At 47.5% G+C, this 19,771-nt stretch overlaps 1 protein-coding gene across 8 annotated transcripts in view; it reads right to left on the bottom strand.

The window, feature by feature from the left end:
• Nucleotides 1–8,314: 8,314 nt before the first annotated feature.
• PTH1R (parathyroid hormone 1 receptor) overlaps nt 8,315–19,771 on the bottom strand; it is a 182,085-nt gene continuing 170,628 nt past the window's right edge. For all 8 annotated transcript variants that reach the window (XM_037891266.2, XM_037891268.2, XM_037891267.2 and 5 more), the window contains one exon: nt 8,315–18,441. In XM_037891266.2, coding sequence (XP_037747194.1) covers nt 18,079–18,441 — 363 coding nt within the window. In that variant the 3' untranslated portion in view covers nt 8,315–18,078. The remainder of the gene's footprint in view (nt 18,442–19,771) is intronic.

Raw genomic sequence — 19,771 nt, 5'->3', positions numbered from 1 at the left:
GATGGGGACATATAAATGCCTAAAATAGATGTGTTGAATAGCGTTATTGGTGGAGAATTACTGTAATGTTCCACTCCATAGGTAGCTGCATTTTAGAAGCTGATGAGTGATCCATTACATGCCATTCGTAAAATAATTTGGGATACACCTGCTGCTTCAGATAAATAACCCATCATGGCTCCATCCAGGGCTTCTCCTACAAAGAATTTATATGGTAGTAGATATAAAAGACAGCTGTTTGCACTTGGCAAGCATAAACCCATCTACTTTTCCAAGGGATAGCATTTCCAAACAGACATAGTTTGGGGTTTATTTTTTTGTATTTCACAAAGGTTGGCTGGCTACAGCAGAGCTCAATTTTCCACGACAGATGACGGTGCTTTGGGAGCTAATATTCCGTGTTAATCTCTTTGGTGTCCAGGCAAATGGAGCGCACAGAAATGGAAAAACTCGCCACAGAGCATTTCTACGGAGAGTGAAAACACAAATGTTTTGGAACCTTCAGTCGCGAGGCAGGTGGTGAGCTGAGATTACCGTTTATTGTGCAAAAAAGAAAGGCCTGTTTTTACTGCTCCCCAATAACTTTCTTGTATGTCCATTTTGTACACCTATTGTGGTTTGACACAACCCAAGATTGTGAGCTCTATGGACCAGGAGTGTCTTGTTAATCACTGTTCTGTATAGCATCTAGCACAATGGGGCCCAACACTGGATTTGGGCCACTATACACTATCCAGAAAAAAAGAAGTCATCAGCAGGATGAAATGGGAGTCATCACTTCAAAGGAGTGTAAGGAACTGGCAAGTGTTTACATGTGCACTGCCCTCTATTGGATAGAATCAGAACTGTTCAATTGTGGGTCATAGGTCCTATACTGTGAATGGCTAAAGAAGAGTCCCCTTGAACCCAAGAAGTAGGGGAGTGCTATACAAAAGTGATGTGTATATAGTATGTACACACACACACACACATGGTTAATATGATGCATGCCACCTATTGTCACATGATTACGTAGCATTGTTCACAAGTGAGCAGGCTCAGTAGAGTTATTGTGATACACAGCAAGCGGCTTGCTGAGTCCAGCTCTTCTGCGAGGCCGGTGCATTAGGTGCAGGAGACCCTGGGTTCTAGCACTGCCCGTGTTTAAGGGGGAGGGGGTGGCTGCAGACCCAGTAAAAGGAATAAAATTAGCATAGAACCAGGTTGCGGAGGGGCACACTTTAAGCAAATAGATTTCTAGATTCCAAGGCCAGATGGGACCATTGTGAGCATCTAGTCTGACCTTCTGTACAACACAGGCCAGAGACCTGCCCCACAATAATTCCTAGGGCAGAGCTTTCAGAAAAAACATCCAAGCATGGTTTAAAAATGGTCGGTGATGGAGAATCCACCGCCACCCTCAGTAACTTGTTCCAATAGTTAATTGCTCTCACTGTTAAAAATGTGTGCATTATTTCCAGTCTGAAGGTATGTAGTTTAAACTTCCAGCCCTTGAACTGTTCCAGCTCCATGTTATCAAAGCTGCTACCCTTCCCCCCACCCCCCTGCTTTTTTCAAACCACTTTGAGACCTACTGTGGTCATCGTGAAGGTCCAAGTGGCTGCAGTGAAGACAGAGGAGGCCACAGGCTTGCTGGAGCTGACCCTGGACATGACAGAATGGGTTGCAAGTCTGGTGCTATTTGGTGTTTTTCTTAAAGTCCCAGCTCCTGGAGTCATGCTGTTACGGAAGTACGAGTTCTCATTTAAAACAATGGTAAGCTGTCACAGTTGCACAGATACAGCCCTCCAAGGAGAGAAGTTCAGGGGGGGGGGAAACCTAACCTATTTTAAGACTGAGCTTGATACGTTTATGAAGAGACACCCTACAATGCCCTGCAAATATTAGCCACTCTCTCCAACAGCCTAAGACGGGGCGCTAGAGGGGGAGGGCTCTGAGTAACTTCAGAGAATTCTTTCCCAAGTGTCTGGCTGATGGGTTTCACCCACAAGGTCAGGGTCTAATTGATCACCATATTTGGGGTCAGGAAGGAATTGTCCCCCACATCAGATTGGCAGAGATCTTGGGGGAGGGGGCAGCTTTCTCCTTCCTCTGCAGTATGGGGCACAGGGGCACTTGCTGGTTTGAACTAGAGGAAACGGTGGAGTCTCTGTAACTTGAAGACTTTAAAGAGTGACTCAGCCAGAGATTATGGGCCTACTACAGGGTGGGTGAGGTCCTGTGGACATAAGATCATGAGGACCCCCTTCTGCCCTTAAATGTAGGCGTCTCTCAGAAAAGCTCGAAAATGTGACCCCTATAGGCTCAAAACCCAGATGCCGAAAAGCACCCACCGTTTCTTATTTTTAAAATCTGGTGATGGCTGAGGGCCTGCCTCCTGGTGTTTGAGCAAGTGGGGCTGGCAATACTAAATGAGGTGACACGGCGGCGAGCTAGGCAGCCTGATCGAACCAGCCCATTTTCATTAAGCCACCTCTTGTTTCTAAAAGAGACATTATCTGCGGTAGCCTTTGACTGGGCATGGAGTGGCACCTGGGTGCCTGTTTAAACCCCTTGCACTCATCCTCTCTGACTAAGCAGAGAGCCAGGTTCAGGTAGGCTCAGTCTCCATCCCTCATTTGCTCAGGGGGTAGCACCACTTCCCACCCCTGTCCCAGAGTCCTCCCTGCCAGCTCCAAAGCACACCAGCTCCCCAGCCTCAGGGAGGGTGCGGGTTGCCTTCCTTGATGCTGTCGTGCCTCAGTTTCCCTCTGAGTGGGCTGGGGTTTCTTCAGCCTGTGAAGCCAGGTCAGGAGCTTTGGCCCACTGGCGAAAGGCAGAGTCTAACTAAAAGGGTCTCCCAGCCATCTATGTTCGGTCACCTCCTCCTCAGTCCTGTGACCCTTCCCAGGCTGCTTCCAGCATGAAACCTGGGCACAGGGGACGCCTTGGCCCATGCTGCTCTCAAAGGCCCAGCTCATTTTGTAACACCCCCACCCACACACCAGCAGAGGGCTAATACACCCTCTTCACGCCTGCTGCCCAGGGCTCCTCACTCAGGTCCTATAGGCTCTGTGCCCTTCCCAGTGTCCATCGCCTGTTCCCAGCTTGAGGTATAGGGAATGGCCAGCTCCAGGGTTGCCACTGCCCGAACTCAAGGAAAAACCTGCCACTGCCCACCCCCAGCCTTACTTTCAAGCATCCCCTCACCAGCCTGACCCCCACCCCGACCCATAAGCCCCTACACCCATTCCCTCCCAGGAGCTTCAGCCCTGGAGAGAGCCCCTACTGTCCCTGCCTCACCCACTCCCCGTCTCTGCTCCCTACATGTCCCTGTTGGAGAGCCTCAGTCTGTCTGTCCTGCTTCCCCGACCTAGGTGCTGAGAGGAGTAGGAACCTCTGCCACAGTTGAGGGCCTGGCACGTGGCGCGGGATGACTTACGAGGAGAGGCTGAGGGCACTGAGCTTGTTTAGTCTGCAGAAAAGAAGAATGAGGGGGGATGTGATAGCAGCCTTCAACTACTTGAAGGGGGGTTCCAAAGAGGATAGAGCTCGGCTGTTCTCAGTGGTGGCAGATGACAGAACAAGGAGTTATGGTCTCAAGTTGCAGTCGGGGGGGTCTAGGTTGGATATTAGGAAACACTATTTCACTAGGAGGATGGTGAAGCACTGGAATGGGTTCCCTAGGGAGGTGGTGGAATCTCCACCCTTAGAGGTTTTTAAGGCCCGGCTTGACAAAGCCCTGACTGGGATGATTTAGTTGGGGTTGGTCCTGCTTTGAGCAGTGGGTTGGACTTGACCACCTCCTGAGTCTCTTCCAACTCTAATCTTCTATGATTCTATGATGCTTCCAGCAGCCATGTGACTTGCATGCCGCTTGCAAATTGCTTGTAAGTTACAAGTGGGGAAAAAAACCCCAACTGGGCACATGGCAACCAGCAACTGACAAGCCAGTAGAAAAACTGGCCAGCTGGCAACTGTAGCCAGATGTTAACAAGTTCAACAATTTAGAATTGGCTAGTAGCCTACAGATTAAAAAAAACACATATCTGTGGGCTGACTAGCAGGCCACCCTCCTTTGCCAGCCCTGGTGTGGTCGTGGAGGCTGAATTTCTCCTCTATGCTGGGCATGGATTGAGCATCTCCCCTTCCTGCACTCCATGTTGAGGGATTAGAGGGTTCTCCTGTGGGTATAGAATCATAGAATCATAGAAGATTAGGGTTGGAAGAGAGCTCAGGAGGTCATCTAGTCCAACCCCCTGCTCAAAGCAGGACCAACCCCAACTAAATCATCCCAGCCAGGGCTTTGTCAAGCCTGACCTTAAAAACCCCTAGGGCTGGAGATTCCACCACCTCCCTAGGTAACCCATTCCAGTGCTTCATCACCCTCCTAGTGAAATACTGTTTCCTAATATCCAACCTAGACCTCCCCCCCACTGCAACTTGAGACCATGGTTCCTTGTTCTGTCAACATGACGGGAATGGCAGGGATTGAACGGGGAACCCCTTGAGGCGAATGCATGCCCCACTACAGTTTGTGCTAATGCACTGGGGGCGTACAGTATCGTAACAGACGCTCAGCCTCTGTGGAGCAGACACACAGAGTCCCTGTAATACACACTGGACAGTGGGTTTCAGTAGCTCCCGTCTGGGCTGGCACCTCATAGTGTCCTGACTGTTTAAAGCCTGCTCAGCGTGGCATTTTGGCTGTTGTGTTTTTGTGTCAGCATCAACGACCTGTGGCCCTCAACACAGCTGCCTCTCCGGCCTCCTAGCCAATAGGCCACAGCAAAGCAGCTGAGTTAAGTGGCCAGAGCAATGCATCAGGCTGCTTTGAGCAGGGGGGTTGGCCTAGATGACCTCCTGAGGTCCCTTCCAAGCCTGATAGTCTATGATTCTATGATTGTGGTGCAGGGTCAGGAATGGAGGTGAAAAAGACAAGAGGGAAAACGCTCCACCTGTGCGATTTGCTGTTGCCTCGCTGTTCCCCGGTGCGCTTCCCACTCACAGATGTGGAAGGATCTGGAAGGTCTGCCCTATGCTTGTGCACAATCACTAGAGCACCAGAGCCTCACCGAACTCTCCTGGACACCAATGGGAGTAAGAAGACACTGACATCCCTTTGGGGCTCAGGGCCTACGTGTCTCGCTGTGCTGGGTGAGTGAGTGTCAGGGAATATGCTTAGGGCCCAGCTATACAAGGGCTGTGTTTGTGGCTGGGCTCAGCTTGGGGGGTGCACAAGGTGGCGCGAGCTTCTCCCTTGCCTCTGTCCCCGGCGCAATCCCACCGCAGGCCCTGAGCGGAATGAAGTCAGTTCCCATGGAACCAGCTGCAGGTTAGCAAGCCCTGTGCGGAACGGGCACAATCCGTCTGCTTCATTAGGACACCTGCGTGTGATTGACACGGCACTCAAAGAATGGTACCCAGGGTGAGCCTTAGAGGCAGATCTTGGTTCATCTCCCTGTGCCCCATACCGGCTCAGCATAACAAATTTGCGTTAGCAACCCTTTCAGACCCCTTTGGAATCTAGGGCTGTCACCTTTGTAGTATTTAAAAACCGGACACTCCAGCAGGTGTGCGGGAACCATCCCTTCCCCGCCCCTTCCTCTGAGACCCCGCCCTTGCCCCGCCCCTTCCCTGCAGGCCTCACCTGTGCCCCGCCTCTGTCCCCCCCCCGAGACCCTGTCCTTGCCCCACCTCTTCCCCCGAGACCCTACCCTGGCCCTGCCCCTTCCCGGCAGGCCTCACCCCTGCCCCTCCTCTTCCCTCAAGGCCCTACTCCTGCCCTGCCCCTCCCCCGAGGCCCTCCCCCCATTCGCTCCTCTTTCCCCCTGCCCCCATCGGTCGCTGCTCTTGCCCTCTCTCCCCGACCTCTGCCCAGGTCGGGGAGGGATTCGCCTGCTGAGCCGGGGCAGGGAGCTGCAGCCACCCGACGCAGGTAGGAGGTGGCCCCGGCTAAGTAGGGGCTGGCGCGGTTGATGACTTGGCGCCTCTCCGCTTCCCCTGCCTGCAGTAACCGGACTTCAGGTGTCCGGTCAGTAGATACGATCGGACACTGTCAGATCCCCTTTTCGACCGGACTTTCCAGTCAAAAACCAGGCACCTGGCCACCCTGTGCCGTTTGGAGGCGTGCCTCCACGGGCTGATGCTGCAGGAGCACAAGCCGGCGCAGAATGCCATTGCCACTGGATTCCTCTGGGGCGATGTCATCTCAACGCAGTTCGGGGGTGAGGGTGGTGGAAAGCCTCTTTGTTTAGATTGTCAGGTCTCTGGGGTAGAGAGACTTTTACTGGGTTTGTACAGCACCTTGCACAACGGGGCCCTGATTACAGTTGGGGTCTCTGGGAAGGTCCATAATATAAATATAACCATTTGAGGCCAGACTTGCATAACAGTGAACTCTAGATGGGCAGGAAGGAAGGCGCAACATTTTGAGTCCCTAACGGATGCCTCTTGTCGATCAGGAATTCCAGCGAATTGGGACAAAGGCCTGCGAAGCAGGGCACCCCCCCCCCCATCAATTGGATGCTACAGTGTTTGCGTGTGTTACTCACGTAGACTAGCATTCGCTCACCTCGAGTTAGGTCTTTTACACTAAGCGTTTGAAGCGTTCCAGAGACGCCACTCTGCATTGTTCGCTCCCGGCTTACTGAAGGCATGGCATAATTCTGAATGGAAAGAGATGCCTACAGGATATTGAGAACATAAGAATATCAGCTGGTATGAGTGCATCTTTCAAAATAGCCACTGCAGCCACATGAGGAGAATAATAGAAGCAAGAGGCACTGCTACATAGAAGGGCTCACCGTGGGAAGGGAAGACAAGGCGGGATCTCCTCGTTTCAGCCTATTACTGCAACTGCACTTCTTCACCATGGTTTTGTCCATTTCCACCAACCGTTGCCTTCGCCGGGGGAATTCAGGGCCTGGATCCTGAGAGATGCTGGGCATCCCCCAGCTCCAATTAAGTTAACAGAAATTGCTTGGGTGCAAATCCCCAAAGGCACTTAGGCTCCTAACTTCCATTCTGGACCCTGCTGCTCTAAGGGTAAGCATGGAGCAGGTTGCGAGGGTGTGTCATGGATTGTTCTTCTGCTCAACATGCTGAGTTGGGCAGTGTTGTGGATTCTTCCATTGAGCACTGTCAGGGCGGTTTTCTGGTGGAAATACAGACAAGCTAGGTCTTCCAGTGGGACTCCAAAGGTCCTTGCAAGCATGGAAGCCTACTGTCCAAAGGCAGCTCTCCTCTGTGGACCTCTGTAGTATGTTATCTCATTCTTATATTGAAGTTGCCATATTGAATCAGACGACGGTCTATTTAGTATCCAGCCTCCTTTTGGCAAGGACCAGAACCCAGCACGTCAGAAAATTAATCCCTCATGCACCTAACCAATTATGTGGGGTTCTGTCTCTGCTTGGTGTGGACACCGAAAAGTCTGGGGAGCTTTGCACAGAAGCAAGGATTTGTCCAAGTGTCCTTGGTCAAAACTGTCCCCATTTGTCACCGTTAGGAGCTGCAGGAACTCAGCAATTTTGAAAATCAAGCAAACGACTCCATGTATATCCACCTATATAAGTTGCCTGGTTTTCAGAAAAGCCAAGGGCCCAGAGCTCCCACTGAAGCCAACAGCAATTTAGCCTTACTAAAGACTTCTGGAGTTTTCTCGATACATTAGCATACCAACTGTCATCCTGAAAGCATCACTGAAATGCAGCCACTTCTGGGGTGGAGTGTCACAGCCAACCAGCGCACACAGCACACTGTTAAACAGTGGCGGAAGGGAACAGCTTTGCCCAACACTTGTTCCTACACAAAACTCAATGGTGCATCATACGGAATGTCCTGGCACATGCAGGGGCAGATTCTTAGCTGGTATAAACGGCATTGCCGTGTTGAAGTCAATAGAGCTACACTGATTTGCACCAGCAGGAGAATCTGGACTGTAGTTTCTTGTTTTGCATGCACATTTAGGCAGATGGAATATGTAGCACTGGTCCACCCAACAGGGTTCAAAAAAGAACTAGATAAGTTCATGGAGGATAGGGCCATCAATGGCTATTAGCCAGGGTGGGCAGGGAGGATGTCCCTAGTTTCTGTTTTCCAGAAGCTGGGAATGGGTGACAGGGGATGGATCACTTGATGATGACCCGTTCTGTTCATTCCCTCTGGGGCACCTGGCCTTGGCCACTGTCGGAAGACAGGATACTGGGCTAGGTGGACCTTTGCTCTGACCCAGTATGGTCGCTCTTATGTTCGTATGGACTGGCAGGCTCGAATACACAAGTGTCTTCAGGGTTGAGGGAGAGAGAGGCACACAAACAAAGATCCTTAAATGTTCACAAAATCAATAAAGATTTCTTTTTATTTTAATTCCCTTTTTTTTTTACATACACCTGTGGTTTTTTTCATTTTCCTGTCATTATTTTGGTCCATACAGAAAAGTAAAGGTGGAGGAATGTAAACCATATGCATTATTGAAGACATCACAATGCAGTGTCTCAATAGTACATAGAAATAAATCACAGTTTTGTCCTTTATATTTCCCCTGCCCCTTTTATGTGAAATGTGATCTAAAAAACAACACACAATGCAAGAGCTCCTTGGTCAATGTCCGCCCCTTTCCCTCCTGCTCCAATCAGAAAAAGGAGCCAGCATTTGGAGAGGAGGACATTGCAGGCTTATGGGAGTCAGGATCCTCTCTAGTGCCCATATCAGGTCGCCGATGGCCACCCTCCACTGTTGGCTTAGCATGGAGTTGCTGAGAAGTACCAATGGGTTTTAGCAGCAGGTAAATAACCTCCCGTCCGTTTCGCTTAGCTCACCAGAAAGACAAGCAAGTGGCCTGGTGCTTCTGTAGACTGGGGCTAGGGCAATCTGCCATGGCATCTGCATTCCTGCTGTAGCTTCTTGTGTGTGCACATGTATATGGACCCAAATCCTCAACTGGCATAAACTGGCAAGCCCCAAGTCAGTGGGGCCAGGCTGATTTATACCAGTTGCAGATTTGGCCTATGGTGCTATTCTTTCCCTTTATTAGGACCCTCACTGGGGGAACTAAGCCACCGAATGACATGTATCTTACCACACCCCCCTAGCTCCCCATTCCACACACCCCGTGACCTGAAACATTGCTCGTTTGGTACGGATGGTCACTGTCTTCGTTTCAGAGGAGGTGGGCCCACTTCTACAGGAAACCAATGGACAGGAACAAAACCATGTATTCAACCCACTTTCTTCCCAAACACTCTCCCATCCGGATGGCCCCCCTTATCCAGAATCACCTGTCTACTAATTGCCCCTGATTGCCGCAACTAGAGATCTGACCTCTCCGAAGTTCTGTCTCTGAAACCCCATTTCAGACAAACGAGGCTGTACTATAGTCAACACTTGCCCTCCCGCTCTGCTTTCTGGGCTACTTCAAAGCTTGTGTTAATTATTTTTCCAAAGCAGGGGAGGTTAGGGGAGATTGTTCATTGGAATAATGATACTGAGCCTTTTACCTCTTCAAAAACAAAAGCGTGACATCCCGCCTCACTGAAGTCAATGGGAGCCTCGCCATTGAATTCAGTGGGGCCAGGAGTTCATTTGAAATTGACTTCAATGGAACTATGCTGAGAGCTACCAGTTGAGAATCTGGCCTTAAATTATTGACCGTCACGCAGTCCCAGAGAGGTGGAGGGGTAAGCAGTCACCAGAGCTCAGAGGGGGGTTAAATAGGAGAACAAGAACCCCTAATTCCTGGATTTCTCTCTTTGTGCTCAGACCGCTGCAGAGGACATCTTTCTTATCTGTGCTGGAGGACAGAAAGGAAGGTTGAAAAAAGTGATCTCTGCGTTTGCGGGGGAAGGGAGAGAGAAAGAAGAACAGATATTGCCAAAGAAGCCATTTGATCTTGGAGTGAGGCCTCTGTTCAGAACAGAAGTCACTCATGTGCTCACGTCCATCTCTATTCAGAACAGCATTTAAACATGTGCGTAGAGTTAGGCCCTTGCAGAAGTGTCGTGTTGGTATGTTCTCCAGAACTGGTGCCAGAATTATATTCCTCTCTGGTCCCTGATGCTATTCATTGAAGTGGACTCTTGTTTAAACTTTATTCACTGCAGCATTTTCACTTGCTCATGTTTCCTCAAGCTAGAGCCAGATTCGAAGCTGATGTCTAACCTCATGCGACCGCATTAAACGGGATTGCACGGTTAATTGGGGCTAAATTTGTTCCACTATGTTCTTAGAAGCACTGGCTTTGGCTCCAATACAAATGCAAGAGCTTAACCTCCAGAGGCTAGCACTGTTTCTTCTTCTTAAAAAAAAACAACCCACCCCAAACATCAGCTGATCCAGTTATCACAGAGCAAGGGGTCCCACCTATAGCTGTAGTAAGTAGAAATCTTAAAGTGGCTAGGCCAATCCCTAATTATTTGCAGAGAATGTTCATAGGTAGGAATAAAGGCATTGGATTAGCAGCATGAAACAGAATTCTCTATGAGCCTCCAACAGAAGGCTTGACTCTGATCTCTTTTACATGGTATAATTCAATGACTTCAGTGGAGTTACTCCTGGCGTACAGCAGTGGCTGAAAAATCAGAGACAGGCCCTTTTTCTAACTGGCCCTGGCGACCAATTATGAATGGCCAGTTGTCTCAATGTATTACTTCTATTCCATCTACTGTCGAGAACTCCCTTCTGCTCAAGAAAGATCGGACAGCCAGGCATCATGCAGAAATTAGAATAATAATGACACTGAAAGTAACCCGGTGAAATAAATACATAATTACTTATCAGCCTGGCTCAGTGAAAATAAATGTTTAATTACTATCTGTTCCTGAGAACAGTATTTGCCTAATAAATCCACCCTTCCAAAAGCAAGAGACCAATTTGGCACTGCGGTACTTCAGTTTTTCACTGATGTAATGCCACAGAAATCATTGGGAAACTGGAATACTGCCATGCTGAATTAAGCCCATTATGGCTCCTTTCAGATACTCTGAATTGGCTTTGTATTAAAGCTGTAGAATGGGCTTCTAGCCAAAGCATGAATCTGAGTCCAGATAAAAAATATTATTGCATGAAAAACTAACCTCTAAAATTCTCAGCCAGATGAACCTCCATCCATCCATCCATCCATCCATCCAGAGAAGGGATTTAGTTAGTTAGTGAAGGTATTTAGCAGTATTTTCTAAACAAGGCCACCTGATCGGGAGACCCCTTTGATATCATTGGCTTTTAATAGATAGTTGTAAAGTTAATTCATTTGGGGGTGAGGGGTCAATTGCAACCCATTACCAATGTCTGTGACTCAGACTTTTGTCTTGAGGTTGTTGTTTCTAATCAAATTGAGACAGAAATTCTTATGAGCTGCTTTGAGCCCACAAGTTGTTCCTGTGAAATGGAGTTGGGTGGGTCCTAGTCAAATTTTAATGGACAAGTGTCTCCATCCAAACTGGCCTTTTTGGCATTTCCAATGGAGACACCAAGGATCAAATGGGCCATAAAGACCAGACTTGCCTCTCAGACGTTTTAGACAAACGTCCATTAAGGGAAAAGATAAGAAGGCAACCCTAAGCTACTTCTCTCTTGTCAATGAAGCCCACGTCAAAGCCAGGCTTGTGTGTCTTTCACCAGGATTTTATGAATTGGTGCAGATGAGCTACGTTTTAGTCTCTCTTGTTCTGTCACATGGGTTTATAGCAACTCAGCCATGATTTCCTTTTCTGCTGCAGCCTCAACTAACAGCTCCGCCCACTAGCCAAAGCTCTAGTTTTGATGTTGAGGGAGGTCAGAAGATGGGTTTCATGGCATGGTGATAGGCCAGTGAACTTTTATAAAGATGGCAGAATTTGCTGTTTTGGAAACAGGATGTTCTTTCAGGCCAACCATATTTGCTGTCCAATAGGGCCAACCTTTTAATTTCACAACAATATAAAAGCTGCCACACAGTCCAGATCACTGAATAGGGATAGACGTGTTCTTTCCTTTTATTCATGCAGTTTATGAACCATCATGTTTTCCAGGCAAACCAAAAGGCCATGGCCATTCCTACAGGACATTATTTAGAGGGTCTTTTGCAGACTCAGCTCCTTGGCAATTTACTACATTTCTCATTTCAAGACACCCTAGAAGAATAGGCTACAAACCCCACTCGGTGTGGAGAGATGTAGTAAAAGCTTTACAAGCTCAGTAGCTTGATGCGGATTTTGTGTGGGTCCTTCACTCACTCGCTACAACATGGCAACCCCTCAGAAATAACAGCAAAATTAAAAAGTCAAATGGCAATACGGTTCCAGCACAGGTCTCATCTAGGAATGTCTAGTCTCCAAGACACACCACTGGGCGCAATACAATCTCTCACCCAGAGGGTGTAGTTAGATAGAGCTGGCATGGTGAAGACCTAAGCCAACATCCTACAAAATGTTTTACCCACCTGCCAGGCAATTACAAGTTGCAGATGGCAGCATGTTACCCCCACTTACAGAGGATTAGATATCCAAGAGATAGACACTGAAGCCTTCTGGCTCCCCGCAGAGTGGTTTAAATTGGAAGAGACTGCTCCGATTGTCATTTGCTTCCATCAGAGCTCAGACAGGCCAAGACTCAGAAGAGGAGATGGGGAAGAGATGGATTTGGCTCTGTGTTTGCTTAGAGAATCGGCAGTTCAGTGAAGATTATAATTAATCATTTTAATTTTGCTTAACCCCTTTTGGCTTTATTCCCTTGCCTGAGGAGGACATCCCCCTCAGTTGTCAGAGTTATGTACTTCTGACGCCTTATTCTCATTTACCCTAACTGAGCACTGGCATCAAAGACGACACAAAGTACAGGACAATGGAGAATCAGGCTCCAAATAATTTATATACTCTCCTTCCTAATGCTTCCTGGCATCTACTTTCAGTTCATCGGGCATCATCAGCCCACCCTGAAAGAGATGCCAGGTGAATGGAAACATGGTCTTCACATAATGCACTAGAGACAGCAACTTGATGGAGGGAAAAACCTTGATTTATCCAGATGGACAAAAAGAGGCAGCCCAGAGTTAAGTGCACTGAACTGTGCAAGAACCTCCAGACTCCATGACTGCAACACACATGAAACACCGAGGTCATGAGCTAAACTGTAGCACCGGGCATTCAGCTCACACGCTTTCGTTCCAAAGCACGGGCTTCTGCTCAACGAGCTACAGGCACAACCAGATGTGAAACTCATGAACACTCCAGCCAGTAGGGGGCAGAGCTGGGCACAGGGCAGCTTCACGTATTACTCCAACATACGCTCTACGGGCTGACTCATACAGTGCTTGTTCTTTTTTCACACATGGCTTTCTCAGGAGAAACTTCCATTGTTCGGAACAGGAGTTTTGGCTGAGGAAGGGCCAGAACGACCCATTTACTCTCGTTGAGTAGTATTGGTTGAAGCCACGGACTCATTCTTGGTGTCACTGAGTAAAGGTATCAGAAGTTACAGCTGGTTAAAAGAACCCACAAAGACATTTTTTCCCCTTAATTTTTGAAATTTCCAAATTTTAAATGATTTCAGTCATCTCTCGGCAAAAAACAAGAGAATGCATTTTTACAAACATTTCATCACATTTTTTCCCCCGATACTTTTTTAAATTGAAAACTGTTTTGAAATTCTGATTTCCATCAACGCTATCAAAAACTGCCCCAAGAATGGAATTTTTGAAATTCTGATTTTGAAATTCTGATTTCCATCAACGCTATCAAAAACTGCCCCAAGAATGGAATTTTTGAAATTCTGATTTTGAAATTCTGATTTCCATCAACGCTATCAAAAACTGCCCTAAGAATGGACTGTGTAAGGACTACAAGATCTGGCTCTAAAAAAGTAAGAACTCCAGGAAGACGAGATGAGACAAAGTGGAGGAATAGGGAAAAAAGACACCATCTCTCAGGAACAAAGATGAAACAAGTTTATAGGGGGTCTACAAACACACGCACGCAGAGCAGAGACGATAGGAGATTACCCACATAGAACACACCTTCTGCCTTTCAAGAATCACGAGGAAGGGGAAGAGCAACATCTCTGTGTATTTCAGAGAGGAGGTAGATTAAACCGTGAAGAGCTCAGATTGCATGGCTGTTGATGGGAGGGAAGGGAGTAGGGAGCCAAGTGGAAACAAGAGCAAAGCTTTTGGACATGAGATTGAAGAGAACCCTGAAGGGGCTCAATGCTGCAGATCATTTTTCAACACGGTTAAGCCGACAAATAAGACATCACAGAACAGACATCAGGGACGAGTGCAAGCTGGCTCAGATAAAAAGGAGGACAACTGTCCCCCCCTTGGAACCGTCCTAGAATTGAACTCTAGAAAAAGCTTATTTTTCTTTTCGTGGTTCTGAAGCCCTTAAGTATTTCCCCCCTTGCATCCACTATTTGACCCGAACTAGAGATGGTGATGGCACAAGGAAGAATATTGTTGCAGTGCTAGTGGTGGTCACCAGAAACGCCAGAGAAGAACAAGCCTTTTCACCCGATTATCAACCCAGTTTGTATGGACTCAAATTCAGACCCTCACTGCAGATTAATTTGGCCAATAATCCAACCATGATATCTCCAAAGTGAATCACAATGCTTAATTTTGGAGGCTCCTTCCCCTCTTCCCCTTTGCAAGATACTATAGGCTCCATCCAAAGCACACCTCCCACTGACTTCATTCATCATTGTATCAGGCCCTAAAGACTCCACCCTCAGTTCTCTGCAACTCTTGCTTTCAGCACAGGTAGGATTTGAATAGGATTCAACAACAATACAGTATGATTTGCTTTAAAACCAGAGAAATTCCATTTTTTATGTTCTTAATTCTTACATGCAATTCTGTTCATGCATATGAACACTCAAAGGAAAAAAATTACCTATCATTACATACAATTTGTGTTGGAAATGATTAAGAATAGATTTCCCTCCCCATCTCCATGTAATTTTTGGTCATGTTTAGCAACTGACAGCAGGTTCTGGTCATTAAATCCAGTGACAATTTTACGTTTATTTATTATACACGTTGTCTTTACAAATAAATTAATTTCATAGCTTTCGTTAATTACTTGAACTTTGCGAAATGATTTCCAAACACGTTATTAATCTCGAGCTGTCTTCAGCAAACACGAGTAAATCATGAATCACCAGTAAGGAAACGTTGCTAAGTAATTTCTTTCTTTGAGTGATACAGTCACAAGGGTCAAGCGTCCACTTGGTAGGTTTTAAGCACAACACATGTCCATTGGGGATTGGAGGGGGGCAGATTGAAAGGGTCCATGCAAGGGTTGGCAAGCCAGAGCCAGCATACTTAATGCATCTCTCTCTTGAATTGGGATTACACGTTGGCAGCTCGACTCAATGGGATGCTAAATAACTCAAGTGTACACATGCTGACAGCTGACTGGCAATAACTTCCGCTTCCTCCAGAGGATATGCCAGCATATATGGCTAAGATGCAAGCAGTGAGCGCTTCAGACTGACCCAGATTTATGCAATGCTGGCTTGCTCTCAATGCCAGACTTTCACTCAGTCCATCCGTTTTTCCTCGCAAGATTACTTAATTTCTGCATAGTATTATAAAAAAAAACAAACCCCACAACCAAACCGATTCACCCTTTGGAGACCTGACATTTCAATAGCTGCCATTTGGTGGTAAATTGCTAAGAATATTTGGACTTATTCTAACCACACAAAACAAAAACAAACATCAAAAATAAATATTGTCACCTTCCAACATTTATACCTGAAATGGGGAGTACAGTTCCTTCAGAGCCCTACGGGGGGCGCCCTCTTGGTCACCACAGTCCACATCCCAGGTTCCGATCTGAAGCCCAGCAAAGGCAATGGGAGTCTTTCCATGGGCTTGGTTGGGCTTTGGATCATGTCTTAACCTGAGAGGTGGTACAAAGGCAGGTGCAGGACACTTGAGGTCGAGTCAAGGTACCAGCTGCTCTTCTCAGGGCCCCCAACAGACTCCATCAAGACAGGAGCTTTGGGAATGAAGGTCTTAAGCCCTGAGAGGAGCAGCGGATTCATTAGTCCATCTCTGATGGCATGGATACGTCTCTGAGCCACCAGTCAGCGGGCTTCACCAGCTCAGCTCTGAAAGAGCGGGACAGAGAGTTGATTATCCGATAGGTGCACCCTTGGGTCCCCATAGGATCATTGCACCCAGCCATGACACCTCTTTCTGACTATGTTTTGACTGCAGCCAGATGATTCCTATATGGGGCCAACAGGATTCACGTACTGGAAGCACTTCCAAAATGTACTATTATGGGCTGGATCAAGGCTTGAGAAACCACAGCTCACCTGGGGGCACTGGGAGCCCAAGAAGGAATTTAGCCTGCCTCAGCCATATTTCCCCCTGAGAGACTCTGAGGATGCACACACTGGAATGGCAGCTGTCATTATCACCTCATGGCTCTAAATCATGGCATCTACAGAGACACAAGGCAATAAGCTCAGCTGGTGTGAAATGGCTTGAAGGAAGCTATGCCAATTTTCAGCAGCCAAAGGTCTAGCCCCTGGATTTTACCACTTGACTTCTGCTTGGCAGGTAAGTCAGATAAAAGTACCACGTGTGGTGGAACATGACCACCACCTACTTCCATGGTGACAGCAGGACATCAACAGAATCCACCAGCAAGGGAAACGGTAGATTGTGAAAATATTTCCCTGATCCCTCTTTCTGCCATTCATGCAGACTCTATTTTACAGTTTTCCCTTTTTGGCCAATCACTGTGATGTCCGGACCCTCGGTCTCAATAGGTAGTTTCAACGACCTCAGAGGAGCTACAACCGTACAACCATTTCCACCAGCTGAGGATCTGGCCCACCGTATGTGTGTGTGTTCTAGATGGTCAAACCACAAAAACTCTGGCAAGTTCGGCAATGCATCCAGAAGTCTGGAATTCCAAAGTATCCAAATGCCTTAGCTCTGCAAAACTGGCCTGCGCATCTCATGAGAACAGGCGGTCTTGTCCAACTCCAGCTCCTTCCTGCTCCTGGCTGAGATGGGAATACTGCTACAACAGTCCCTCTCAGGATAGGTTGGCCTGTCCAGACCCAACAGGAAGTAGGAAATGCAGAGGTGAGAACAAAAAATAATTTAAAGATTTTTTTAAAAAAGTCAATTTTCCTGAAATTCCAAAAAGAAAAGAAAGAAAGAAAAGGTTTGAGTTGGCTTTACGCATGCACGCACACACACCAAGGCAGCCACAAACTTTTCTTTCCATCTCTACCCACTTAGAAGCCGACAGAATGGGCTTTTTTCTAAGATTGGACAAGCTAATACATTACATTCTGATACTTGCATTTTAATCCTAGGATTGTACTGGCTTCTCTCTTGTTACTTGGGCTCTGGGTAGGAGCACGGGAAGCCCGTTATGCACTCGCATCCAGTAGCTGTGAGTCATTTACCACAAAAGCATGCTGCATCATCAAGGAATCAGAAATAAGACCGCTCCGGGAGGGAACTTGCACACAATAACCCCAGGGGGGTTGGGTTTTATAACGAAGGGGCAAAACCATCAAACAACAGAGCTGTCCATGCTGTGTTCTTGAACTGTCAGACATGGCCAGTGGGACACGGCCAGTCTGGTGTGGGTGATTGGAGGGTGGCTAGATTTCTTCAAAATGAATGAGAAAACCAAACCCAACCAAGCAGTGATGGCAACACCCCGGGGCAGCTTGAACCACTGAAAGAAAATGGCATGTCACATTCCTCACCAGACCGTCTCATTTCACTTGGTTGAATTCCCTGGATCTTTGTGCTGTGGACACTCTCCGAGAGGCGAAACTACAGAGTACCATTTGTACATCCCCTTGTAAACTCTGAATATCCCCGTTGTTCAACAGGTCACAAGGACCGCGGGTCTGGAGAAGAGTGCCTTCATTCACACCTTGGAGACTAGACCACTACGTAAATGTGTGTGATCAACAGCTGGCCACATCTGTGGTCCACTTTTCCCATATAACTTGACCTCTTGTTCCACAGAACAGAGAAACTGTATGAAAACCCTTGGCATCTGATTTGTGGCCTGGCATTCTTTTGCCCTCTAAATGCTCTCTGGGAGATGTCGTCTTCTTCTTCTTCTTCTTCTTCTTCCTTTACATCACTGTCTCTCTTTCTTCTTCAACAAGTACCGTGGGTCTGTCTCCATCATAAAGTCCAGAGCCATTCAGGTACTCCTCTTCTTTGTTGTACTGCTCTGGCCCAGAAGAAGGCATGGAGTTTTCGGAAATTGAGCCATTTTTGACATAGCCTGGCAAATTTCGGTGTCCGTTGAGGGCACCAGGAACAAGTCTCGTATTGAGATGTAGGGCAAGTGCCCCTCTGGTGGTTACATTAGTTATGCTGGTATGGGAGACCATGGGTCCATAACTATATGTCGTGCTCCCACTTCGTGCTTTCCTTTTAAAGTCAAGGGCTAAAGTCCACCTGCTCCATGACTTCTTTATTTCGGCTTGAACCTGAAGAGGTGGAGAGAAAAGAGAGGGAAAATCGTGAGTGAGGAATAAAGGGATGACGCTGGTGACTGGGCTGCAGAAGGAGGTAGTGTAGATAGAGATGATGGCTGGGGGATTACTAGTAGTAATGGGATGCAAATGGGGACAAAGGGATAGTTATGCTGGATATCATGAACCACCCCTTAGTGGCAGGATAAATGAGACTGTGGAATGGTCTGCTGAGGGAAATGGTGGAAGTCCCGCTGGTTGCACCATTTATCACTCGACTGGGCCAAGTGGCAGCCTGGGATGGACTGGAAGGCCTGTTAGGTCTTTCCCATCTCTTAGGTGGCACAGCTCCCCTGACTTCAGTGGACTTTGGATTGACTTTGGTGGACATACACTTATTTACACCACCTAAGGATCTGGCCCCATTATGTGTCCCTAACTGATTGGTGCTCTCTCTCCTTCACTTTATCTCTTACTGCTGTGGAAGACGCGTGACCTTCCCCTCCAGATTTCCCTTCCCAGCTGTCTATCTGGAGTCCTCTCTGAGCCGTAAGCAACCAAACCACTGCCTGCTAGCTAAAATGCCGAAAGGCTCAGTCCCAAAAGAAGCTACCTTACCTTACTGCAAACTCTTTTCAAATAGTATAGTAAACTTCTGATATATTAGGATCATTCAAATCGTTTGTTCTCCATATCCAAGCCTACCCCTCCCTCCCCCCCCCCGCCCCCCCCCCCCCAAAAAAAAAACACCTGGCCAATCAACCAACCAGCCAACAACACCCAGCCCTTCATTTAGAGCCAGCATCGGTAACACACAGTGCAGTAATCAGTGGTCCCATCTGACCTTGGAATCTCTTAATCTTGAGTGAATGTTTTTACCATGCCACATGGCAGTTGCTATCAGGCCATGATGAATGTTTCTCCATTAGGCTTTCTTAGCTAGGCCACTAGTTTTGTTCTTTGCCTCGGGTCCCATTGCAGCATTAGTATTTAAATCAAGCACTTGGTCTGGACTAATATGGAGATTTAGGATGGCAGAAAGTCATTATCCAGATTGAAACATGGCCAGGACGCCTGCGTTAACACCTCTACTCTCCAGAAACAAACGTCCTTGGATTTTGAATGGCTACAAGTTGGCAAGGCCTGGGTTTTGTACCCTCTCCAAAGAGTGGCAATATCAACAGCAAAACTGGAGAGATGATCTACAAGAAGAACGAGCGATCTGCAAAATATGCCTTATCATGAGAGATTGCGGGAGCTCAGTCTATAGGTAGTTTATCAAAGAGAATGTGAAGAAGCAAGCTGATCATGGTCTGTTAAATTCTGACACAGGGAGAAGGTATTG

The sequence above is a fragment of the Chelonia mydas genome, chromosome 2 (genome assembly GCF_015237465.2).
Source record: "Chelonia mydas isolate rCheMyd1 chromosome 2, rCheMyd1.pri.v2, whole genome shotgun sequence".
Lineage (NCBI taxonomy): Eukaryota > Metazoa > Chordata > Testudines > Cheloniidae > Chelonia > Chelonia mydas.
This window is presented reverse-complemented; position numbering and strand designations above follow the sequence as displayed.